General features: G+C 47.6%; 1 protein-coding gene across 2 annotated transcripts in view; it reads right to left on the bottom strand.

Moving 5' to 3' along the window:
- Positions 1-26194, bottom strand: part of LSS (lanosterol synthase) — a 315876-nt gene that overhangs the window by 126717 nt on the left and 162965 nt on the right. For both annotated transcript variants that reach the window (XM_069616042.1, XM_069616043.1), the window contains 4 exons: positions 26023-26120; positions 18098-18125; positions 3363-3419; positions 2603-2674 (listed from right to left, as the gene is read on the bottom strand). In XM_069616042.1, coding sequence (XP_069472143.1) covers positions 2603-2674; positions 3363-3419; positions 18098-18125; positions 26023-26120 — 255 coding nt within the window. The remainder of the gene's footprint in view (positions 1-2602; positions 2675-3362; positions 3420-18097; positions 18126-26022; positions 26121-26194) is intronic.

Below are 26194 nucleotides of genomic sequence, written 5' to 3'. Positions count from 1 at the left end.
CTGATCCAAGCATTGCATGCATACAGAAAAATCAACTGATATTGGGGACGCAGGTGGCTCCATTATAGGAAAGCCACGTCACCTCTGATGAGGTCAGTGGAACTGTTGCTCAGTGCAGTATGTGACAGGGTCAGAAGTCTGACCCTGTCAAGAGAGTATGGGCAACCCTTTCAAACTGGGGCAGAAGGCCTACTGTTAGGAACGATTTTCTTTTTGGAACTTTCCCTCAATACTGTCCTATGGAACCCCATTCTTTTTGCCCTGTTTTTGATCCTGTCCTGACCTTTGCTCAAGTTTTATGGGGAAACTGATCATTCCTTCAGACTATCTTTACTGGGAAACATTGTTTCCCTTTTTAATTGTATTTTTTAATTATATTTTTAACATTGCACACAGCACCTTAAAATGCAGTGCAATGGAGATACTTTTGTATCACCCCGGCCTTTTAAACAGAGGATTTGTGGTTACTTGTATTTGTGCCTAAGGACAAGCTGGTGGCAGCAGTTGCATTTTTAGTGTTTTAGCATTATTTTTAGTGTGCACATTCGTGTTTACTGTGTATGGCTACTAATTGTGGCTGGTGCCACAAAAAGAAAATGTGCCATGAGACTTTCACTTGTTCTTTGGCTATATTCTAATATGGCCTTCTTCCTGCCCTCTGTGGTCAGGAAAGTCCTAATGAGGTCATGCGCTGTTTGAAGTTATTTCTTTCAACTCTCAATGATCTGGCGCATCATGCCTTACCTGACCTTCCTGCATAGAACTATGGAACTCACTTCACTATACGCTGAAGACCAGACCATTCCAACAGCCTCTATCTGGTACTCCCTGATTATTTACTGGTCCGATTACAAAGATTTCCACATCAGTTAGGCTTCTCCAAAGACTTCAAAGGAGTGGACACATCGCTGCAGCCTTATAAAAGCACCTGTTGCAAAAAGGTATTTCACCTGTCTACTTTTTTAATTCTGCTCAAAGAAAGTTAACGGTTTCACATTTGCAATGGTATAATTTACCTTTGCCCCTGGCCATTCTGAGTGATCACAGAATAGGATTGATTAAAGAAGTGTAGCATTCCCTTCCAACAACTACCCAGCACTAACCCTCTAGACAAATCTGTAGCACTCATACTAGCCGGAGAGAAAGTGTGCAGCGTCTCTGGCTGGTGTGCCCATTGTGACAAATCCAGAGAATTCATCCCTTCTTACGCAGGGGGATGCACCCCGTTTGGGACTAGGGAGATGAGCAAGCTAAGTTTAAAAGACTCTAGAGGACAGGAAAAGCGATACCAACTGGGGTTGACGTCCCCCTAGTGCACAAGGAATTCCAAGAAAGGGATTTTATTCATCCTCCCTCATGTGAAGATTCTCATTTGTTGTTGGCTACATATGGATTGACCAGGATAATTGTGTATATGATCCTTTAGAAATAGTTGGCATGGTTTCTGACCCTGTGATAAGACCCTCTTTACGTGAAACACAGAATCAACAGATTGTACAATCTCATTCAGCCTGAACCATAAATAGGCCGTACGAGCGACACCAAGAGAATAGAAAAGGGAAGAGGAAATCCTGTGGGGCGGGCCACAAGATGAGACATTCTCCTGGAAAGCAGAGACAAGAAACCGCCCGACGCAGTAGGCGTGTTACACAGAGGAATCAAAGAAACTATGGAATGCTGCTCTTTCCACAACAGTCTGGAGCCAGCCAAGCTCAACGGAACAAACAGAGTGGTTGACTGGCACCCGCAGTCCACGGTGCCGACGAACTAGGGATCATCGGCCAGATGGAGCCGAACTGACGAGGAGACCACCTCCCGCCAGGATCACCGATATGACAGACAAGGTACGTGGTTGTTCGAAGGAGGAGGGCAGGGAGACCTGGCCAGAGCCCACGACAGGGTGAGCAACCAGACGCCCCACAGCAGGGTGAGAGACCAAAGACCCGTAGAAGGAGTGAAAGCCAAAAGACCCCAAGGCTGCGTAACGGAAGCAATTCACCAATGATGGGAAAGAGCTATACAAAAACCCAACATTGTGTGAGAGAAACTATATTCCAGGCTAAAGGGAGAGATACACAATCCCATGGCTCCTGAAAGACAGTATACTGTAGAGCAGAGATCACAGCTCGAATACACGAGTCAGACTATTACATCCGAAGAAGAGGAAGAAAAAAGAGACATTTTTCCAACCTGAACTTTCAACTGTACAACCAGGCACGTGGCTGTGGAGAATCGAGAGAGATATTTGGGTGGGGGTTAGAAGTCAGCCCTCATTTCTTAGGTTGAGGCAAGTAGCAAAGAGTTACTTAAAGATGTATGGTCCCTGAATGAATTACTAATTGTTAATTCTGAGGTGCTCAGGTTGGGTTCTTGTTCATGTGTGTTGGAATGTTTTGCACTGGTTTCGTGTGCAAGCGTGTGTTTCAATGTATTCATGTTCTTGCTGGAATTCAAAGCAGGAATAAGGAAGGCCCTAACATTCCCACCATGGACAAGTATGAGGCTGGGTTTACACTCTGCAAGCAGCACGCTTGGCCCTGCTGTATTGGACCACCAACATTTGACACACATAGTCATACAGTTTTAGTTCATATTCACTCACCTGGGTGATCTTGAAAAATTCATGTGCCTTCTTCAAACAAGAGGTGAACTCTGCATGCTCCTCAGCTCCTGCCTGCCATAAGGAGAAGGCAAAGTGTGGAGACAGTGAGATTAAAAGACAAGGTAGCTGATGGAAAGTGGAGACAGAGAATAATCAGCACAAATATTTCAAGAGGTGGATGGGAGGGAAAAAGCTAGCAGACAAAGGGGAGAAGGGGCTGAGAGGGAGAACAAAAGTGACGTTCAGAACATGGAAAAAGATGGAGAAAGGAGGAATGCAATTAGTGAAGATACAAACAAGAGAAAGGGTGAATTGAAGGATGTTGAGTGAAAAGAAGAAACATAAATCATTATTGCTTTAGTACTGTCAAAGCTGTGGTTGCAATACCAAGTAGGACATGGAGCATACAGAATCACCAGGCAGAGAGGAAGGAGCGTAAGACATGACGCACATTGGTTGACTGTTTGATGGTGGGAGCGGGGATAACTTCTTTTGTACATTTGCAGGAGGAAGCATAAATAAACATACACAATGTGAAGAGAATAGAAAAGTCATATAGTCTTGTGTTAATGGGATGGAGTAAAAGTGGTTCCAGTGAATGATGGAGCCAATACAAAGGGGAGGAAATGAAACGTAAAATGTTTGTAAAGCAACTGTGATGAAAAAGTGATAGTAAAGTGCTAAAGAGCTCAGGACGAAGGTCTTAGGAGCTTTGGATGAAGTACAGCAGTGCTCCAAGATTATCAAGCTCATACCACACCTCAAGAAAGGCTTGTGCTGCAAATGCAGTGTCCCACAACTGGGAGCCATTGGTACCCTGCAAAGCACAAAAATATAATTAGGAAAACAGTCATTGACCTACGCCCACAGCAGCCACTGACCTCTGGCATGTAAAGTTACAGCAATGCGTCTGGTAATTAAATGCAACAATGAAAAGTGATTCCTGTAAAACATGTAATTAATCATAACCACTGTTAATAACCATTTCTAGTCCATTGTTTTTCAGCCTCCTGAACCATTACAGAAAGGGAAAAGTCATATGAAACTCAATTTGGTGCCATCAAATGCCACCAAATCCAGTCTGTAATACTAGGTCACATACTTTCTGCATATAGCAGAGACCAGCTAATAAACAATGATGTAGAAGGTTGCTCCCAGAAATATCTGTGGTTATGTTTTCATAGTGTTCGATCAACCACTTTTTGGATTTGGTTGCTCTTCCTAAGAACGGCAGGGTATGCCCAGATATGGGTTGCTTGCTTTAAGCATCAACAGAGTCAAGCTACACCTCGGTGATTAGGACCAAAAAAACCAAAACATGTATGATGTAGGTTTTGTTAATGTGCAGAGGGGACGTAGACTAGTACTACGGGCTGGACAGCTCATAATGATGGCAAGACTAACCGACTTGAATATGACTCCTGCTTTTGTGATGGTACAGATGGGCAAAAAGGGATGCTACGATGGCTACCTAGAACAATGCTGGGGTATATGACCGATTCCTAGCCTCCCATCTGTTCACATTTGTCTTAGGTTATTACAGGTATCCACAGTGCAGTGGGTTCTTACGTTGTGTTGTACAGTGAAAGCACTGACATATAAAGTGGCAATGAAGTAAAATTCAGTACATAATAAATACATAATACATCCTCATACAATATGAAAAAAGGCCAGATCTACGTTTGTCCAATGCAGTCATGCGCAGTAGAGACTGCCCACTTCGCCAGTTGTCACCACTAGAGGGAGCTGTTGCCTCAAAAATAGAACACTCTGAAAATGTCTCTCCTCAAGAAATGTTGACCGGGTACACAGGCTTTCACACTAATACACATTAACGTGCCAGTATTATAATACATGTGTAGTGTGGAAAGTTAGAGGTGTAGAATAGTCAAGAGTTAAAAGTGTCATTAGAATGTAGTGCCTACAAATCAAAGTAATTCTGTAAAGTGTAAAATATGTAAAACACAGCTGATAAGCAGGCTAATGAGCCAGAAGTGTAAATTATCTAATGTAAAAGCATCAGTGCAAAATGTCAGTAGTATAAATGCAGATTTATTGTTTTTATAGATTGGTTAAAAACATAACATCAACACTTGGGGACGCTCGTAGTACACAAAACATACATTTGGAAAAAAAATTATTTAGTCCCCAGAAAATGTATTTCATCTGAAAGAGGCTTCCACTAAACACGTCAAGACAGAAAACAAACAACTCATCACTATACTATGTTTATAACATTGCTCAGTTATTTATAACATAAACCCTTTTTCCAATCTAGCCAAGCAAACTCAACTGCTGCAACCATGAACTTTGCTTTTGCATGCCGTTCATCGGTTTCCTTGGAAATCTTTAGCACTTGCAGTGCTGCATTACAGTAGTGACTTTTGACTTCTTATTCGCGGCTCAGATATTGGTTCAAGGCGACAGTACTATAAGGCATAGACACAGCAAGTGTTGGTCCTGCTCTCAGCTGACTTATAGAAGTGTTAGGCTAACCTCTGCAAAGAAGTGTCATTTAGCACCCAGATAGGGTTTAGTAAGTAACCGTCCCAGTCTGAAGTTAAGATAATTTTCTCTTGAGTTTTCATAGTTAGTCTTGTAGTGCCCTAAATTGTCATGATATTTTACTATTACCACAATCTCTTAGTTTGCCAATGTTATATTAAACAAACCTTACAGAGGCGAGTGGAAAGATGGCCGTAGATCAACAGTGCTCTGCTCACCGGGTCCACATTCTGACCCAAAACCACCTCGCCATTAAATGCCCTGAGTCCTCTATTGGGCAAAGGAGTAGCTGAAGCTGCTTTGTACCATTAACTTGGAAGACCTCAGCCAGGAGGCAATTGGGAGGAAAAATAGCTGCAGGACATCTACAGTGACAAAGACTTGCTATATCATGAGATAAAGGCAACGGTATGCAACAGTAAAGCACAAAGTGACTAAAGAGGATAAATCCTACTTTTGCCAGTACAGCAGCCAGAAACCTCAATAGGTGACACAGGAAGGCTAGAATGCTACTTCTTTCATCCTTCCTTGAAGTGAACAGGAGCTGTAAGCTAAGTAGGTTGCAACATCTTGGCAAATGAAATAAGGCATAAGAGAAATCACCCTGACTGAAACAACATACAGCTGGAACGCTAGGCAACAAAACCTAATTCATCAAGGGCACGTGTGTGGCTTTTTAGTTTTACAAAATGGGACAATCAAGTGAAGTGGGGTGGCAGAAAGAATGCAGAACATTTTGAGACTGTAGTTGGGTTAACCTGTGTTTATGTCTCACTTGTATCACAACAGTCTTTGAATATGTTGCTGTAGTCTGTTTATGTATCATTGATTTAGAAAGCACGTTGGGACAACGTTTTTCTTTTTACAGTACAAGTATATTTATCAAACATTTTGCCTTTTGGAATTAAACATAAATAAATTGCACACCACTAAAAGACTAACTTGATCTTTGACATGGTGGGACTACTCGCAGTGACATATACAGGTGCCTGTAGCTCTGATGCAGGAGATGGGTTAGTGCCTGGCAATGGCACTGAGATTGGCTCCGATGGATCAGGTATTGAAACTAATAGTTTGCACTGCCAGTGGGTACTCCAGTGGTACCATCATAAGGTTGGAACTCGCAGCCAAGAACGGAGGCATGCCTTGGAGAGGTGGTTCTTGGTCTCCACTATCCAGCAAAGGAGTTTTGGGCTGAATAGTCAGGTTGGGAGTTGGCAATGCAAGAGAGGGTAAATCAGACATGGTGAGCCCGACAGCTTCCCAGCCCACTGGAATAGATGCCAGTGTTGAGAAGTTTATTATTCCGCATCCGCTCACCGCGTCACAGTCATTTCACTACATTTAGGAGAGGGGAAGGGGTGTTAGGGGAAAAGTTTGCTGGGGAAACGGCAGCCACAACAAGATGGGCCAGGTTATAATATTCACCTCAACAAGTGTAGGTAAAAAATCCTCTGATGATCCCAATTTGATGGAATAACTACCAACATTCTTTATGGAAAAGATGATGTTACTTTGGCATCATAATGGCAAAGAGTGGCTTTGGGCTTAGTTAGTACCATCAGTGTTTTGATCACGTACCTTGTATATAGACAGGACCACCATGTGGAGATTGCATTCAAAATACTTGAAAGGGTTACACTCACATAGGTAGAAACAAGGATGTTACACAATACTTCAATTCCAGTCTAGATGTTGTAACTGTGTGATATGGAAAGTTGTATTTTTTAGATTGCATAATGTACTCTCTGATGGGATACTTATAGAAGTGTATAAATTGGGAGTTTTACAACTACCCCAAGATGGCAGCCGTACACATTCAAAGCATCTAGCCATAACTGAAAATGTTTTTTTCTTCGATACCTTAATTCAAATCAAGACTCACCTTCTGATTTACATTATCATCTGGAGTTGTTTAACATAAATACATGAGAAGACATGTTAGGAACAGGAAACAGTAATTGCGAGAGGCAACACTTTTCGAGTTATCTGACCGTAACTTGTATATGTAAGTGGGGTAATTGTAATTTGACATATAAACAACCAAACAAGTTTCCTGATCTGTAATAGATTGTTAATTTAGTGTACTATGGAATAGAAACTATGTTTAAGTTATCTACTTTAAAAAGTCTGCCGTTGGATGCATCGTGACGTGAGTCATATTGACAACATCCTGGACGCGTCATGTGACGGTTGCTTGGCCTTTAATTGAGGAGCAAGGTTCAGGGAGAGAGGTTGCTGCTCTCTCTGCTCCTTTGCTCGTTATCTTGAATTACGAAGGTAAGATGTTACAGTTTGTTATATACTGTGTGAAAATAAGAAACTGATACATTATTGAAGACCTTTACTGATTGAGAGTCCATGTAATTTATTACAGATATTTGGCAAATGACTTGGGTGAACTACATTGCACTACAACATTGATTTAGACTGAGCATTGGTTGATATGAAGTTAGGTAAGATCTCTTACTTTTGGCTTGACCTTAGTATGCTGGATAGGTAGCGTGATGAATCCTGTGGAGTCAACTTACTGGCGCTGTTACTACCGGACCGGCAAACTTATAATGAGGCCCAATGTGAACCATTGTGTTGGTGGCAAAAAGGTGCTGCAGAAAGAAAGTGTTCTCAATAATCATTTCTTTACAGGCTGTTGCTTTACAAGAAGTCTTTGTTTTGCTATCCTGATGTAAGTATTCAGTTGGAAGAAAAGTGTGATATGCCGATAATTGTGATTTGTCCTTTTGAGAATATTTCTTATTAAATTATAAACTATGCTGTTGGTGAGAAAGGCATTGGTCTTGAGAAAAGGGATATTGTGGAAGATATTAAATACTTTAAAGCACTTTTGCACTGGGTTGTTGAATTGAAGATTGCCAATTGCTACTTGTATTATTTTGTTGTTTGTATTAATAGGTGGGTCATAGACATTTGGACACTAGGTCATCCTTCTTTAGTTTAGTTTGCCAGTTAGGGACATTCTGGTTAGGATAGGGAAAGATAGGAGTTTATCTCACAGTAACTTCTGGTATAATAACAAATCTCTTATTCTTTCTGATGTCAGAGTTTGGGTTTTAAACTGCTCCTTGTGAACACATTAATACAACAGGTTAGTACTGATGTAATTATCCAATGTATTAATGTATAACAAGTAACTCTAGATTAAGGCTCATCTAGTTTCTGTTTGTAACTGTAGCAAAGAAGGTTCTGATTCCCCTGAAGAAGGATTGGTGATCCGAAACGCGGTGGGCATTTATTAAATAGATTCAAATGTCATCTAGTGGAATGTGTTTCTCCATCCATTAAAAACCTTTTGACACCATTGTATTTCTCTTAACGAGAGAATAATGTGATTCATTTTTGTATGATGCTGTGGGGATGTGAGGGTGGACGGAGAGGGAGAGCGGGACGCACGGCCAGAGGAGCCCGCTGTGCCGCGGGCGTGTGCGGCGCCGAACGCGGGCACCGGGAAGGCGTCCCTGTTAATGGGAGAGCCTTGTCGGCGTCCCACGACGGTGCCGACGTTGCAGCCGCGGCGCCGCGGGTGCTCACAGCCGCAGTGCCGCGTGTGCCCACGAGGACCGGGTTCACTGGCGCTGCGGCTGGGAGACCCGCGAGCCCAACGTACCTCGGCGGCCTCTGGCGGCGAGCGGCAGCGAGGCTCGGGAACTAGAGAGCCCGACTCGTGCCGACCGCTCGGCGTCGGAGGTGCGCCAGACAGCTGGGCAAGGACCCATCGGGGGCAGCCAACCAGAACCCCCTCCTTACCTCATGCAGGGCAGACCCAGAACAGTAGTATGGGGCCTCAAGCAGGACGGGCCTCCGGGAGACATGCCTCGAAGGAGACACAATGTTGGGGGGCGGGGCCAATGGAGAGGGTGTGGCTGACAGCAGGGAGGGGAAGCTAGAGCCAGGCAGCCAGAATAAAGGAGGAGGAGGGGAGGAGGCAGCAATATTCATAGAGGGTGGGTGCCTAGGGTCCCCACCAATCAGACAGGGGGGGAGGGAAGTTGTCCCCGATTGGCCCTTTTTCCCTCCAAACCCCAGGTATAAAAGGGACTGGCCTAATGGCGTTTTTGTTGCTTTTTGCAGGGAGAAGGAGAGGAGAGTGAGAGCAACTGGTGGGCCTATCCGGGTCCGTGAGAGTAGGAGACACTCAAAGAGAAGAGGAACTCCTGGTGCCTTTTACTCACAGTGAAGTAACTGTGGGGTCAACCTGGAGTCCAACTACCTTGGTTAAGACATTGTGTAATAAAGGTCTACAAAACTCCACTTCGCCTACTGTCCTGATTTCTACAGATGCTTTAGAACTTACTGTTGCAGGAGACCTCAACTAGTGACACCGCCAACTAAAAGAGGAGGAAAGATGTCTCAAGGAAGAAGATTGTAGCGTAACCTTGAGTGTTGCTTCTTTTTTCCTCTTTCCTGATGGAAGTTCTGGTCCTGAAGGTTGCCCTCAGGGTCCTGGAGCAAGACGTGCACGATCAGGGGAAAAATGTGCTTGCTCTTACCAAACTTGTTCAGGCCCATGTAGACCTTGGTCACACCCTCCTGAGTGACCTTTGGGCGCATTGAAACACAGTCACTGGTGTTTTGGTGTTTGCCAGAAGATGTTGCCAGTGGAGTTTGGAGACATGTGTTTGACGCACTGCTTGTTTGCCACACTGCCTAAATGGCTTGTAACAAGTACAGTCTTGGGATGATGCATGCCACATTAAAGAATTCTGATCATGTGGCTCACACATGCCCATAGATATATTTTATGTTGCTTCTGGCGCTGAGGGTCCACTGACATTGTGAAAAAGTCTCTAGCCGTTAAGAAAACATTTCAAGGCCGGTCTGTGTCTAGATGTCATTTCAATAGATGAGGAACCTATAGGTGGAAGATATCAATAATATAATCATGTCAGGCACCCTTCATTATTAGCTCTTATTACTTGAAAAGTCTACTTTTCCTTGTGTTAACTGTCATCACCCGTATGAACTGTCACTCATTTTTTTAGAAACTCTCACAAGAGGGATTTTGCTGTATTTTGACTTAGTTACCCATAAAGAATATTAAAAATCACCATCAACCATGTTTTCTGTGTGTTTGCCATCTGCAATCTGGTTATCAGCGATCTGCTTGAATTGCTAATTCCAAAACTCTCAATATTATGCTTTTTTTAATTTAAGTACCATTTGATGGATTCATAACACCCTACTTTGCTGAGTTTGCCCTTGCTCAACTGCATCATTTAAAGTCTATGAAGTGTGGGGCAAGTTGTAGAAACTCCCCATCCCTTTTATATAAGGGGGCCAAGCCACTGGGGTCTGGGTTGGTCCGGCTGCTACTCGATGTATCTCCCAGAGGGTGGAGGGAGCGGGATTACCAGGGCTCACCCATCAGAATCATGGTACTTCCTCAAAAGTAAAACGATTATGTGTTTAACTGAAAAAAGGGATCAAGGACTACAGGTTCCATCATGCTCCAGGAATGGTCATATTCTAATACTATGGAAGCTAGCAATTGTGAATGCTTTCTAAGGTATGAGGGTGGAATAGATCTGAGCTAGAAGCGAGAATGGTTGTTGTAACGATAAACCCAACCACAACATGTTAATACAGTGGAGTCCCAAGAGGCAGGCAAACCCAGGGAGTTTGTGGAACACCAAGCACGTAAGGGTATTAATCAGGGAGACCACTAGTGAAACACAGTACCTTCAGAATGCAGAGAAGAATACCTCAAAGGATTCCAGAATGCTGAACACTGCAGAGCGCAGCGAAGCTGCGCCCACATTCATTTGCCAAACCACAATGTCACCAGTGGCCAGGCCCAGATTTAAAGGCATAGAGCAAAATGGCACCAATGGCCCGGCCCAGATTTAAAGGCTTAGAGTAAACTGTTAATTTATAAAATTAAGACCAGATAAATACCAAAAGAGAAATAATAATGAAACCACTTTTCTAATGAAATGTCATACAAGGCAGAACTAATCAGGAAACAAAACTACCCATTCAATGGAAGGACCAATCCTGGGCCTGTTTAGAGAACCAAGCATCGGACCAACATTATGTAAATAGAAGTGCTTTCATCTGCTCCCTGGCTACATGGCCGCAATCTAGTGAGAAGAAGCACACTTCTTGTCAGTTGTGTAAGCAGTTGCGCCAGTAGGGTGATGCCCAAGATTCCACCTCAAGAGTTATTGATATTTCACATAGAGGACCTATGGACAGGGTCTACCCACCAAAGGAAATACCAGTAGGAAGGCTTGAGGATGGGGTGCTTCTCTGAGAAGCCCAGTAAGAACCACCCGTGGCATATTGTTGCCTGAAAAGGACCCTGAATGGGGGTAGTGGTAGAAGAACAAGTTACTTTCTTACCTGGTAAAGTTCTTTTGATGGGATGGTCCGACGACGTATTCCATATCTATGACAAACTTTTTTCCCTGGCGTCTGCGTCCTGCGTCGATGACGTCGATGCGCCGTCGTCGAGGACCTCCTCCGACGTCCGACGTCATCCAATGTGATAAGTAGGACGCACGACGCCCGTAGCCTCAGTTGTAGTTTTTTCCCCCAGAACGTGTGACATTAGTCAACTGCCAGTCAGACACAAAGCCTTGCGGAACGTAAGCTGCAATCGCAAAAGAAATTCTGCAGCGGGGAAGGCAGGGCGGGAGCGATATGGAATACGTCGTCGGACCATCCCATCGAAAGAACGTTACCAGGTAAGAAAGTAACTTGTTCTTCGAGGGGATTGGGTCCTCCGACGTATTCCATATCTATGACAGACTCCCAAAGCAGTACCAGAGCAAGGAGGAGGGAAAGAATTTAGAATCAAAATTTAGAATAGCCAATCAAATAGCAGAGCAAAGGACCGCCTTGCCAAAGGCCAGATCCTGCCCTCGGATGGAATCGAGGGAATAGTGACGTACAAATGTATGTACTGAAGCCCAGGTGGCTGCATCACAGATGTTGCGAATAGGAACACCCCTCTGCAGGGCAGTAGATGCAGCCACACCCCTGGTAGAATGGGCCCGCAAGCCAGCCGGTGGGGTCCCTACCCGCCAAGCGGTAACACTCCGAGATGGCTAAAATAATCCAGCGAGACAATGTCCGTTTCGTCACAGCTTGCCCCAAACGCTTTCCAGCGTAACCAATAAAGAGTTGATCGTCCACTCTGACCCGGGACATGCGTGAAACATTAAAGCTTAAAGCTCTCCTAGGATCAAGCCTATGGAGCCTCTCCTCTTCCTTACCACGATGCGGAGGAGGATAGAATGCCGGAAGAACAACCTTCTGGGCCAAATGAAATTCCGTCACTACCTTCGGAAGAAAAGAAGGACGAACTCTAAGGACAACCCTGTCCTTGTGAAATACAGTGAAGGGTGGCTTAACTGAAAGTGCCTGTAACTCACTCACTCTGCGAGCGGAAGTAACCGCAACTTAAAACACAGTTTTCAGAGTTAACAGCCTCAAAGGGCAAGAATGTAAAGGCTCAAACGGAGCACCCATAAGAAACTTAAGAACAAGGTTTAAATCCCAACCGGGCACCAGGAAAGGTGACGGAGGGAAGACATTAGTGAGCCCTTTCAGAAACTGTGAAATTAAAGGGCTTTTAAAATAAGAACACTCTTCAGACGAGTGCTTAAAGACGGACAGCGCCGCCAGGTAACCTTTAATGGTACCCACTTGCAAGCCCCTGTGGGCCAAAGAAAGTAAAAAGGACAGAACCATGGGGATGTCACATGCAAAAGGATCCACATTCTGAACCCTGCACCAGTCGCAAAACTTACGCCAACGGCAATGGTACAGAGACTTTGTTGCTGGCCTTCGGGCCGAAAGCAACACCTCCATCACGTCTTCAGGGAGGTCCCAAACCTTATACCTCAACCTTTCAGAAGCCAAGCGTGAAGGTTGAGGGATCTGACCTCTGGATGGAGAACCTGACCCCCATCCCGTGAGAGCGGATCGTCTCGGTAGGGAAGTCGACGTGGAGGGCAGATGGACAAGTCGAGAAGGTCCGGGTACCACGTCCTCCGAGCCCACGCCGGAGCAATGAGGATCATTCGGGAACCGAACTTTCGTAACCTCCGCAGCACTTGCGGGATGACAGGGACTGGAGGAAACGCATACAGCAGCGGGAATGACCACTCCACCACGAACGCGTCTCCTAAGGCTCCTTTTGGAGGAAACTCCCGCGAGCAAAACCTTTCGCACTTTCGGTTGACACTGGAGGCGAAGAGATCCACGTGAGGGGTCCCCCAAAGGGCGAAGATCTCCAGGAGAATCTCCTGAGCCAACTCCCACTCGTGAGAGATCGCGCTCTGCCTGCTCAGAGCGTCCGCCGTCACGTTTTCGTCTCTGGCCAGATGAACTGCCGAGATCGAAACTTCCTGCTGGATGTCCCAGAACTCGAGCTGCATCGCCTCCCTGCACAGAGGAAGTGACCCTGCCCCCCTTTTTTGTTGAGGTAGTGCATGGCCACTGTGTTGTCCGTCAGGATCAGGACATTCTTTCCTCGCACAGTCGGCAGAAAAGCCTTCAAGGCTAGCCTGACGGCCCTCAGCTCCAACAGATTGATATGGAGTCTGGACTCCGACGGAGACCAACGACCGCTGACTGTCAGCCCGTTGGCATGAGCTCCCCATCCCGTGAGGGATGCACCGTCACGATCGTCACCTCCGGCCAGGGAAGCCAAAATGGAGCCCCCTTCATCAAGTTGCCTTCGACGGCCCACCACAGAAGGTCCCGGGCACCTGAACCGAGTCCGACATCCTGCCGGAGGACTGCGACCATTGCGTCTTGAGTGCCCACTGCAAAGATCTCATTCGCAGGCGAGCCTCTGGCACCAGAAGAATGCAGGATGCCATGAGGCCGAGCAACCTCAAGAACTCGAACGCTGGGAGCGTCTTTGCATGCTGAAACTTGTGCACCATCTGCTGAATGTGAAGAGCCCTCACCTGGGGAGGAAAACACTGCCCCAGGGAAGTGTCGAGCACTGCTCCGATGTACTGGAGCTGCTGTGTTGGCGTCAAATGGGACTTCTTTAAATTGAGGGAGAAGCCCAGCTTGTGAAGGGAGTGGCAGGTGACGGACAGATGATCCAGGACTTGCTCGGGAGAGCTCCCCCTGATCAACCAATCGTCCAGGTAGGGGTAGACGTGAATCCCCCCTTGCCTGAGATGCGCTGCCACCACCACCATGAGCTTGGTGAAAACCCTCAGGGCAGAGGTCAATCCGAACGGCAGGACCCGAAACTGAAAGTCGCCAACCGCAAACCTCAGGTACTTCTTGTGCTTGGGATGGATCGGCACATGGAAGTAAGCATCCTTGAGGTCGAGAGACACCAACCAGTCCTGAAGCTGAAGGGCCTGGAGGACTTGAGAGAGAGTAACCATCTTGAACTTGTCCTTCCTGAGGAGTTTGTTCAAACTGCGCAAGTCCATGATGGGTCTCAATCCCCCGTCTTTCTTCGAAATCAAAAAATAAGGGGAATACCATCCCTTGTTCCTCTCCGCTACAGGCACCAGTTCTATGGCGCCTTTCTCCAGCAGGGCTTGAATTTCCTTCGCAAGGAGCGGATCCAGACTCTGCAAAGAGAGGTTCCCCGGTGGATTGTCGCGAGGCCTGTGCCGAAAAGGAAGACAGTAGCCGTGGGTTATGATCTCCAGAACCCACACATCTGAAGTAATGGCTTGCCACTCTACAAGATGCTGCGCCAGCCTTCCCCCAACCGGCGAACCATGGGACATGGCCTCATGACTGAGTGGGAGCGGCTGCGGCGTTACCTGAGGGCAAAGAGGCAACTGCCCGAGCGGCCTTGGCACCACGGGTACCCTGTCGTCCACCTCTGGTACCCCTGCGTAGGCCCCTTTGACTGCCAGCTCCTCTCGCTTTACTGAAGGACGAGTAATAGCGAAAGGAACCAGCCCTCCACTGCTGTCCCCTAGGACGAAAAGGCGGAGGTTGGCAAACTGCAGCGCCCAACGACTTCGCTGCAGCTTTTGAGGTCTGCAACCTCTCAAGGCTCTCGTCAGCCTTGCTGCCAAAAAGGTGTTCACCGTCAAAGGGCATGTTGAGGAACCGGGACTGCACATCAGGAGCAAACTCCGACTTCCGCAACCACGCAAACCTGCATATCACGGTGCTCGCCGCCATGGACCTACTGACGCATTCAGCTAAGTCCAAACCCGACTGAACGGACTCACACATGGCATCCTTACCATCCTGGACCATAGCAAGGAAACCATCCCATTCGTCCCCTTCGGGAATATGTTCAGCCGCTAACGCAACACAGTTCCACAGAGTGTGCGTGAAACGAGACAAGGCACAAATGGAGTTGGCCGCCTGAAGCGCCATACCACCAGAAGAAAACACTTTCTTCACCCAGCCATCAAAACGTTTGTCGTCCCTATCAGGAGGGATGGTAGGGTACGACGCCTGCTTTGCTGGGGCCGTGGCCGCCTGCACCACCAAACTCTCCGGAGTGGGGTGCCTGGTCAAGTAGCAGGGGTCGCTACTGGCTGGACGGTATTTTCGTGACAAGGATCTGCCCACCGCCGGGAGACTCTCCGGAGCAGTCCAAGCCGCCGCCACCCTTCTCTGTAAAGCCATATGGAACGGCAGTACCGGGTCAGTTGGGGGACCAACATCAAGGATGTCCGTCAGATCATCCTGCCCAAACTCCCCTGGGGGAGCAGACCATCCCAAGTACTCAGAAACCCTAGCCATAAGGCGCCGGTACGAGGAATCGGCATGAGAGCCAGGCTCAGGCCTACAAAACTCCACCTCCGGAGAGGTGTCCAGTCCACTGGCATCATGCAGTGACTGCCTCAAATCGTCAAACTGACTATGGCCCGAGACAATTTCATCTGGAACCTGACTAGGAACCAGGCCATCAGAATCCTCATCCGCCTCTGAAATATACTCCAGGTGGCGAAAAGAAGGCACCCGAGAGTGCTTGCTCTTAACCAGAGCCTTCCTAGGGGGTTCTCCTGTGCCAAGGGCTACCTCCGACACGAAAGGCGTCGATGGTGTCGAGCGAATCGGTGCCGGCGTCGAGAGAACCGGCATCGGCGCCAAGAGGATCGGCGTCGACGTCGAGGAAATCGGCATCGACGTCAGATGCAGCGCCTCCAGCATCGGCGGCGTCGACACAGCCCTCGAGGCCGGAGCCCCGAGCGTGTCCCTCGACGACCTGAGCGTCAACGACTTCCTCGGAGCCGGAGCCTCGAGAAAGCCTGTCGACGCCCTCGACGCCTCAGACGTCGATGTCTTCCTCGAAGACCTCACAGGTGCACACAGTCTCTAACTCGTCGAGGACCGGGTCCTGGAACGGGTACGTCGAGAACGAGTCTCCTTGTCTGAACGGGACCTCTCCCGTGACTCGTGCCGACCACTCTTGCGAGCGGTGTCTCTCGACCTCTCACGTCCGACTCCACTCGGGGGCGCGGTCGGCTTAGTACCCTGCGACTCAAGAATCGCCAGCATTTTCTTCCCGAAGGAAGCCCATTCCTCCGGCGTCTCACGGCTGGTGGGGTAAGCGACGTGCCGGGCAGAGTCCTCCGAAGAGGACTTGGAAGACGACCGGTGTCGGCGCTTCCGAGAATGCCTCGAAGAGGCTGAGGAGTGGCGAGACCGACTCCTAGAAGGAGACCCACGAGACTTCCGACGATGACGCGGAGAGTCACCCCTCGAATCATCCGTCGAAAGCCCCGCAGACTTCGACTTCCGGGGCTTGGACACCCGACCTACCGACAACTTCTTCTTACGTGCGCGTAAGGCTTTGGACGTGAGCGGCTGGCAGTCGATACAGTCATCCGTGTCGTGGGCCTCCCCGAGGCACCAGAGGCAGGCGTCGTGCGAGTCCGTCACCGACACCTTGGACCCACACTCCCCGCACTTCTTGAAGCCCGGACGCGGGGTCGAAGACGAAGTAGAAGACATCTTCACACGAAGGATTTTCACAAAACGAACAGGTTCGAAGAACCGAGAAGAACAGAACTCCAAAGAGTCGAGGCGTTTAACCGAGAAACACGAAGCAACACGTTTGCGGAAAAAACGGAACTGAGGCTACGGGCATCGTGCGTCCTACTTATCACATCGGATGACGTCGGAGGAGGTCCTCGACGACGGCGCATCGACATCATCGACGCAGGACGCAGACGCCAGGGAAAAAAGTTTCCGAAGCAGCACAGCTGTGGTGATTACATGTCATAGATATGGAATACGTCGGAGGACCCAATCCCCTCGAAATACCCATTACTGTCAAGCATGTTGTGCTGAGAAACCCAAAGGTTTTGAATAGACCTAACAAATGTCTGAGAGAACCAGAGGTCATGGAAAGACCTACGACAATGGTTGCGCTAAGAGAAATCAAGAGGCAGTAGAGAGGCATAAAGAAATTGTTTTGACAAGAGATCCTGTGGAAGGAAGAACCGTGAGTAGCTCCTGGAGGGGACTTCTCTGGAATGCATCTGATGTGCGTTTCATTTCTGTAATAGGTACAAACTTTTAAAAAAATAGGTTATGAACACTTTTGTTGGCCAAATATGGAGAACTCTCTTGTTGTAGCTTAGAGTTAGCCTGAAGGCAAATAATAGGTTTTAACTTACTGTTGGCCATCACCTTTGGCTTTTGTTTGCTAAAATACGACATCACTATAGAGGCAGAGACTCATAAGAGTGGCTTACATTCTTTTATGCTAAAGCATAATCCTGAAATGTAGATAGCATCTGAAGAACCACAATTTAAGTTATCACATCTGTGACACTAGTTTGTTTAGGATTCATTTATCTTGGCTACAATACTTTCCTTGTACTGATAGGTGTTCATCCAATTTAAGACATCACATTGTTAACCTTCATAAAAGATGTTGAAGAACACTTGTTTTGTACGTTGTGTCGTTGCTTGATGTCCCCAAGTGGCAAGTCTCAACAGCGTAAAGCAACAATGACCTACATAGAAGGATCATGTCCAAGCATTTCTAGGTCTTATTTTTATTGGAGTTACCTGCATCTTCATGCCATCAAGCCCCAACCTACAACAGAAGAAAATAAGATTGAAAATAATGTCGGGGTATGACAAATCCAAGCTGCACATCTCTAAGGGTACATTTGTCCTGAATGTGTGGTTTCTATACTCATAAACATGCATTGATCAACTGGATCCATGCATACTGTGGGCAGCTATGATGGGGGCTAAGACTATGGGGCTCATTCTGAGCCTGCCGGTCCGGAAACAACAGTGCCAGTAAGTTTATATTACAGATCTGCGTGTGGGTACCGTCCCGCCCAGCATGTCAGACCTGCGGACGGAACAGTACCCGCCCACAGAGTTTTCATGGAAGCACTGTTGTAAACGGTGCAAGTGCTTCCGTGGTCCTCACTGCCATAGAGTCCTGTGGGACTCTACGGGAATGGGGACTTACAATTTCATTGTTCCTGATTTTCCGGTCCGTCTGGGGTTGTAATCTTCCAGTGTTACCAGGAATTCAGGCGCCGGTAAATCATTTCGGGTCCGGCAGCAACCCGCCATTATCACTGGCACGGTTACCACCGGACCCATAAGAGGCCCAGACTTTTTCCTGGATAATAATCTGCATTTCATGTGCCTCAAGAGAGTGTAAGAAGATCGGAGTGGCGTATTGATGTCTTGAGGGCATGGAGGCAGCTGGGTGGCAGCATGGTAATTAACAAAGTTACTCACGCACACCCTTTCCTCCATACTTTTGAGACATTTCCGTCCATTGGGACCGGAGCACTTTTGAAGCATCAAAAAATAACTGTTGTCCTTCTTTTATTTTTTACGCTGGGCCACTGTACATGACCGTAGCCCGGCCTTCCTGAGCTCCGCCCAGGGCATCGCCCTTCGGTCCTTTTCTATCGCCAGAGTCGAAGGACCATTTAGCAAAATAGAGGATACTTATTAGAGGGGACAGCAGGCGGGCATATGGACGAAAGGGGACTACGAGTAAGGTAGTCACTAAGTGAGTAACTGTTGTACCCTTAGGTCCCGTATCCCCTTTACTCCATACCTTTGGGAGATTCCCAAGCATTGGCCAAAGAAAAACAGGAGGATGGAAATTTCCCTTATTGGAACAGGTTCTTAAGAACTGCCTGGCCGAACTGGGCATCAGCCCGGGAGCTCAGGTCGTGACAATAATGTCTGCAAAAAGCAGAAGGGGAAGCCCACGTAGCAGCTTTGGCTATGGACTGCCAAAGGACACATTTCTGGAAAACAACAGCACCCACTTGCCACAGACCAAATGTGCATGAACGCCCTTTGGGGGCTGAAGGCCTTGAATTGTGTAAGCCTCGGCAATATATGAAGCAATCCAGCATGAGATGGACGCTTTCGAAGCAGGTTTCCCTTTAGGGTCACCAAACGTAACAAAGAGTTGTGAAGAACTTGTACGTTTGCTTGTTCTGTCGAGGTAAACCTTCAGAGCTTGTCTGATGTCTAGGTTGTGTAGAACCCTCTCTGCAGCCGAGACCGGGTTCAGGAAGAAAACCGGTAAGAAAATTGACTGGTTTATGTGGAACTCAGAGACAATTTTTGGAAAGAAAGAAGGATGAGTGCGCAGCACAACCTTATCCTTGTGGAATGTTAGGAATGGATGTTCGACAGAGAGAACTTGAAGCTCACTTATTCTTCTCGCAGATGTTACTGCAATCAAGAAGGCCACTTTCCAAGAAACATACTTGAGCTCGGTAGTGGGCAGAGGTTCAAATGGCTAATGACACAAAGCGGTGAGGACCACATTCAGATCCCATTTTGGATGAGGAGGCCTAAACCGAGGAAAGCGATGAAGACCTGCAAAGTGCCTCTTCATTACGGTATTTGCCAGTGAAAAGAAGCAACTGTCTGTAGACAGATAAGCTGCAATGGCGGATAGGTACGTCCTGCACGATAGTACGTGGATGCCAGAGGCTGTAAGGTCTGATATAAAAGACAAGACACAGTCAATAGAAGTCTGTCGAGGATCAAGCTGTTTAGCTAGACACCAATGAAAAAAACGAAGCCATTTGCTTTTGCACTGAACCCTCGTAGAAGATTTACGTGCCGCCTGAATTATGCGCATATTAGCCTCTGAAAGGTTAAACTGCGCTAAGGACCGGAACTCAGGTACCAGGCCGCCAAGCTGAAGGATTGTGGGGAGGGGTGCCACAACTGGTGATTGCTGTGCCTGAGACGGTCGGGAATCTGCGGCAACCTGGTCGGGTTGCATACCGATAGGTGCTGCAGCTCCGAAAACCAGAACCTGGCTGGCCAACAAGCAGCTATGACGAGGAAAGTGCAGTTGAAAGCGCTCCTGAATTTCCAGGCCGACCGATGAATCAACGGCAAAGGAGGGAAGGCGTAAGCCTTCATGTTGTCCCAACAAATCTCAGGAGCATCCCCGAAGGAAGACTCTCCAAGACCGTACTTGGAAGCGTAAAGAGGAAGTTTCCTGTTCATTGAGGTTGCAAAGAGGTCCACCGCTGGAGAACCCCATTGCTGGAACATCTTGGTAAGAACATCACTTTTCATCTCCCACTCGTAACTCGCCAAAGACTTGCAGCTCAGGGAGTCTGCCGCAGCATTGATATGACCTGGAATGTGCACGGCCGGTATCCAGACATTGTGCCAGACCACCCAATTCCAAATCTGAACGGCCAGATCCACCAGATGCACCTGGTCCCCGCCTGCCTGTTGATGCAGAACATTGCTACGGGATTGTCCGTGAAAATTCGAAGCACTCTGTTGATGATAGAGGGCTGAAAATCTTTCAATGCTAGAAAAACTGCCAGAAGCTCTAGGTAATTGACCTAGTAATTGACTCTAGGTGGACGCCCCAGGACATTCTGTCCTGAGGCGTCCACAGATTGTACACCTCTGGGTGACTTAGCGTGGCACCACACCCTAGAAGAGAGGAGTCTGTTGCAACCGTGAACTGTGGACAGGGCTCCTGGACGGAGGTTCCCACTGAAAGGTTATTGATGGATGACCACCATTGAAGATCCGCCGTCATGGATGATAGAACCGGAATAATTTTGTAGTCCGGGTCCACAGCTTGAGACCAGCAGTTCCAAAGAGCAAGCTGTGTACGCCTCATTGTCAGTCTTGCAAGAGGTAGGGCTAACAAGCAAGAAGCCATAAGGCCTAGGAATCTCTGGAACCACCAGGCCGACATGTGGGAAGACTGGAGGAAAAGCTGGCACGTGGCTGGTAAGTCTGCAATTCTGTCCTCCATCAGGAACACTCTGGCACTGACAGTATCCCAACGGAAATCTATAAAAATCAGGTCTTGAGCAACCGTCATAGACGATTTCCGGCAGTTCACCGACAGCCCCAGTTAGAACATGAGCTGGAGGAGAGACTGAAGATTGGCCAATGCGGCCTGTGAGCAAGTACTCCGCAGAAGCCAATCGTCCAAACATGGATATACATGAATTCCCTGCAGTGTGAGGAATGCTGCGATGACCGTCATCATCTTCATAAAGACACGCAGTGCCAAGCAGAGACCAATCAGCAGCACTCGATATTTGCAGGTATTTCCGATGTGGGCCCCAGATCAGTATATGCATGTAAGCGCCTGAAGATCTTCCACACTGAGCCAATTGTCCTTGCGGAGAGAGAGGACATTATCTGTCTGGGCGTAATCATCTTGAATTTCTCTTGGGGTAGGAAGAGATTGAAGTTGGAGAGTTCGAGGATAGTGCGCAGGCCAGCCTGGTTGGGTTTGGGCACTGTAAAGAGATGGGAGTAATAGCCCTCCCCTTGCTCACGCAAGGGAACAGGTTCCACTACTCTGAGGTCTAGAAGTTTCTGTACCTCTGCTCTGAGGGAGGGCAACCCAATCTGTTGAAGAGGAGGGTGAGTGAGTGGGGCAAGCGAAAGCCAGCTCGGCCGACGGACAAAACCCATTGGTCCTCTGTGATCGTCTGCCACGCCTCCAGATGAGATGGTTTAAACATCATTTAGATGGTTTATCAGCGGCAAGACCACCTGTTGCCAAAGAGGCGGCTGATGAGCGAGAGAAAAACCGGTCACCTTGCATATGTTGCTTACAGTGAGACCCACCAGAGGGACCTTCTGCCCGACGTGCACAGCGCTCCTGGAACCCTCTGAAACCTGAGAAGGACCTTGATTGGGTCGCTGACCTCTGCATATAAGCCGCTTTAGCTTTGCAAGGACTGACAAAGATTTAGCTGTTTGTATGCTTGCTTTTGTTTTATTGATTTCCTCATCGGTGGAGGAGTGAAACAGTTCTTTACCTTCGAAAGGAAGATCAAGTACTTCGTCCTGAACTGCCTTCAAGAACTTTGTAGCATGCAGCCACGCTTGGCGGGAGAGGTCTACTCCAACCATAAGGCCTCGAGCGGAAGTGTCTACATGATGGGCCGCGGCCTCCAGCAGGTCCTGAGCCAGCACTCTGGCATCGGATAAACCTTATTTAAAATCTTCGAGCCTGTCAGGAGGGATACATTCCTGAAACACAGCAAACTCCTTCCACAGCTTGAGATTTGCCGCTGCCAGGATGACCCTGGTATTCACCTGTCGCAGCTGGAGAAAATACATTTTTCACAATGGCATCAAGAAGCTTGTCCTCCTTGCACAGAACCTGAGAAGCTGCCGTAGAGGTTGTTGAGGATGGCTTAGACTGGAGCGTAGCTGCTGCCACCACCGTTGATGAGGGGAGTGGACATGGAGTCAAGGGTATGTCTTCTGACGAGTGTAGCTTGTAGCGAGCGTCAATTTTCCTGTTCAGGTGCTGCCCGAAATGAGGTTTTTCTCAGACCTTTCAGGCTTCAGCTAGCACATCCTTTTGAAGGAAAAGGCCTGTGTGCTCCTGTGTCAAAAGAGTAAAGGCTCCTGAAAGTCCACCTTCTTGTGGAGCCGGAGACTTGGGTATTGGAATATCTAGAAACGCCATCATATCCACAACCCTGTCATGAAAGGCTCTGACAGAGTGGCGCAGGTCCTCGCTATCCTGGTCCTCTTGATTTTCATCCAATACGGCAGGAACAGAGAACTGATCCGAAGCACGTGGCATCTCAGGGCCCGTGGGCAGACTTGACTGCACAACGGGAGTCTTAAGCACAGGTGAAAGTGGAGGCATTGGTGGTAGTGGAGGAGGGGCCCCACCGGAATCTTCTGAGGAGTTACCGAAGCAAGCTGCGGCTCGAGAGGCTTAGGATACATTTCTTTGAATAGATCCTTAAAGTATGCTTTCATCGGGTCAGAGTTCATAAGAGCCTGGAATCTTCCAAAAAGCGCGTTGGAAGAGGATAGAGGCTGCTCTGAAGGGGCATACCTACAGGATTGCATAGAGGCTGGTTGCCAGGATGGCTCTCCACCAGCTGGATCCACGTAAACTAAGGGTGCGGACGTAGGAGGGAGCGAAACTGTGCATTGCAGCCGAAAACAAGCGCGCCCAATCCATTGGAGGACGGAACGGATTCCTATTGCCCAGAATCCATGGAAAAGGCTGCTCGACCCCAAAAACAAGCCCATCCGTACCAACTGTTGAGAATGTTGGTGTGAAAGACGTCATCAAAATGGCCGTCTGAAACCGTGTGGGTTGAGCTGCCATTTTGTTACTGCTTGAAGCGAACAGTGTCACAGGTGTCAGTGAGGCCATGGTCACCGCAGGGGTACCAGGGGACTTTTTGTCCATTTTAGCCTTGTGACAGGGAACCTTGGCAGAGCCGGTGCTAGCAGATCTAGAGCGCTTCTGAGACCCCTTAGATTCTGCTGAAGAATGAGCTCTCTGTGAGGGAACCTAGGCAGGGCCGGTATTTGAAGACTTAAGGCGTTTGCCTTCCATTTTTGCCACCTCAGCAGGATCGGTTTGACCACAGGATTGCTTGTGGGAAGGCTTAGGGTCACGCCCCCATAGCCAGAGCCCCCTCAGAGGGGGCCCCTCGATCTTACTGGTTTTAATGGTGGCCTCTAGTTGGGGATCCTCGGGAGTAACTGCAGTGCCTTTAATCACTGTACAGGAAACCTCAAGACAGGTCTAGGTACGTTTAGTTTCAGACCCGGAAACTTCGGGAACTAGTCCTGTGAAAACAGCCCCAGAAATGCTGGGCCCTACTTAAGCCCCCAGATGGGGAACCTCGGATGAAGATCCGGTTCTGACAGCATCCTGACAGGGGGCCTCGGAGAAAACTCTGGAGTCCAGGTTAGATCCCTTTCGGGACACCCCGAGGGAGAACCCTGGTACCAGAGAAACTTGGGCACCTCCCGGAACGGGAAGACCCCGGGAAGGAGTCTTCTGGCCGGGGTGCCCTAAAAAGGAAGGAACTTACTGGATCCTTCCTTTTTTCGTCGATGAACTGCTGTAAATGTGGAGTAGGAAGCCCTTTTTAACACCTCCTCCCACCTGACGAGCCTATGCTGGAGTGCCCGGACAGAGAGGGAGTCGCAGTAGAAGCAGGAGTCCCACCGATGTCCCGGGCCCAAGAACTCCAGACAGAGAGAATGGGGATCCGCCCTCCCGAAACGACGTTCACACGAAGAACAGGACACGAATCCCAGACTCTCCAGCATAGGCGGATGAAAGAAGACTGTGGAACCGGAGAACAAATACGAAGGAAAAGAGAACAAAAAAGAAAACAAATTCCCTAAGATGCAAGTGCATCCGACCCCAACTGCGTGGAGAAAAGAACTGAAGGCCAGAGCTCAGAAAGGCGGGGCTATGGTCATGTTCGGTGGCCCCGCATAAAAATAAAAGAAGGACAAAAAAGTTCATTTTTGATGCTTCAAAAGTGCTCCAGTCCCGTCCCGATGGATAGAATGTCCCAAAAGGCTGGAGGAAAGGGGACGGGACGTAGGAGTATGATGCTTTACAAAACACCAAACTACATAACCAAATATGTCATGCCTTACAGCAAAGATATTCATGTTTATAAAGTCCACTTGACAGGCAAAACTCAAAATTGGCAAATATACAACATGCAGCACTCTACAAAATGTAATAATAAACAAACGCATTCTTCTTTTTAATCAAGTGTAGTTGTCTTCACTGTCATAACTTCCCTTTGTGTTCATTATTCAGTGATCTCTATTTAACTGTGCTAATTCATCACATTTCAAACAGAGACTGTATTGGTGAGTCTGCTACCAAAAGCTAACAACAGTTAACAGTAAAAAGCAGATGCTCCTATGCACTATCCTGCTTTATGTGCTAAACACTTTACCATAAAGGGTGGGGAAGCACAACCACAAATGCAACTAAGGACAAATCCATCACTGGGCAGGGCTTATAGAAGCCCTCAATTAGTGAGGCTGTTCCACTGGCTGCTATAAAATTTACACTGGTGTCAACACTGCACTAGCCCATGAGAATGCAGAATAAAATGTGTGCTAACATCTGACATTGGTCTGAATTCTGCAGCTCCTTTTTTATGGTACAATAGAAACAGCAAAACCATGGGGTTTCTCATTGACTGAGAATGCTATGCTGCACAAACCTACAGAAGACGATCATGTTTTGCATGGTTGTTGGTTGACTGCCTAGTGGAAGTAACATTGAACGGCGGGAGAAAGAAGTGACATCACATAGATTTTAAAAACTCTCCTCCCAGTCTGCAAGCCTGTGTACATCTGGTTATACATAGCTGGCTAAAAGATGTTGATGCATGTCTCACATTTATTTCACCTAGAGAGACTATAGATGAACACGATTCATTCTATGCTCAGGATCACACCCTGTAATGTACTATTCAAAGTTGATGTAATCTGCCCTCTTGCTGGAGGCATTTGGCTCACACAATATTCTGCTTGGAAAATCTAGCTTGGGCCAAACTTGCTATTCATATTGTACTATCATAATAAGTGATTGCATCATTTATCTAGGTGCTTTCGGGCTTATATGGTGGTGTAAAATTCACCTACATTCTTCTATGTGCATTCCACATGCTACATATCACACTTGTCTCAACACCTACCAGAGATAATCAGGAATCCGGGACACATGCTCCTGGAAAGCCGGTGAGGTTGGGCCCTCCACATACCATCGTACCAACATGTTGATCGTCTTTGAAATCTACATTAAAATAATAAATTCTGTCACAGAAATAACCATGAGAAATCTGAGATTCAGAGGAGTAAGCTGTGCAC

This window comes from Ambystoma mexicanum, chromosome 9, assembly GCF_040938575.1.
Source record: "Ambystoma mexicanum isolate Mex_15411 chromosome 9, UKY_AmexF1_1, whole genome shotgun sequence".
Taxonomy (NCBI): domain Eukaryota; kingdom Metazoa; phylum Chordata; class Amphibia; order Caudata; family Ambystomatidae; genus Ambystoma; species Ambystoma mexicanum.
The sequence above is the reverse complement of the archived record's forward strand: the minus strand, read 5'-3'. Positions and strand labels throughout refer to the sequence as shown.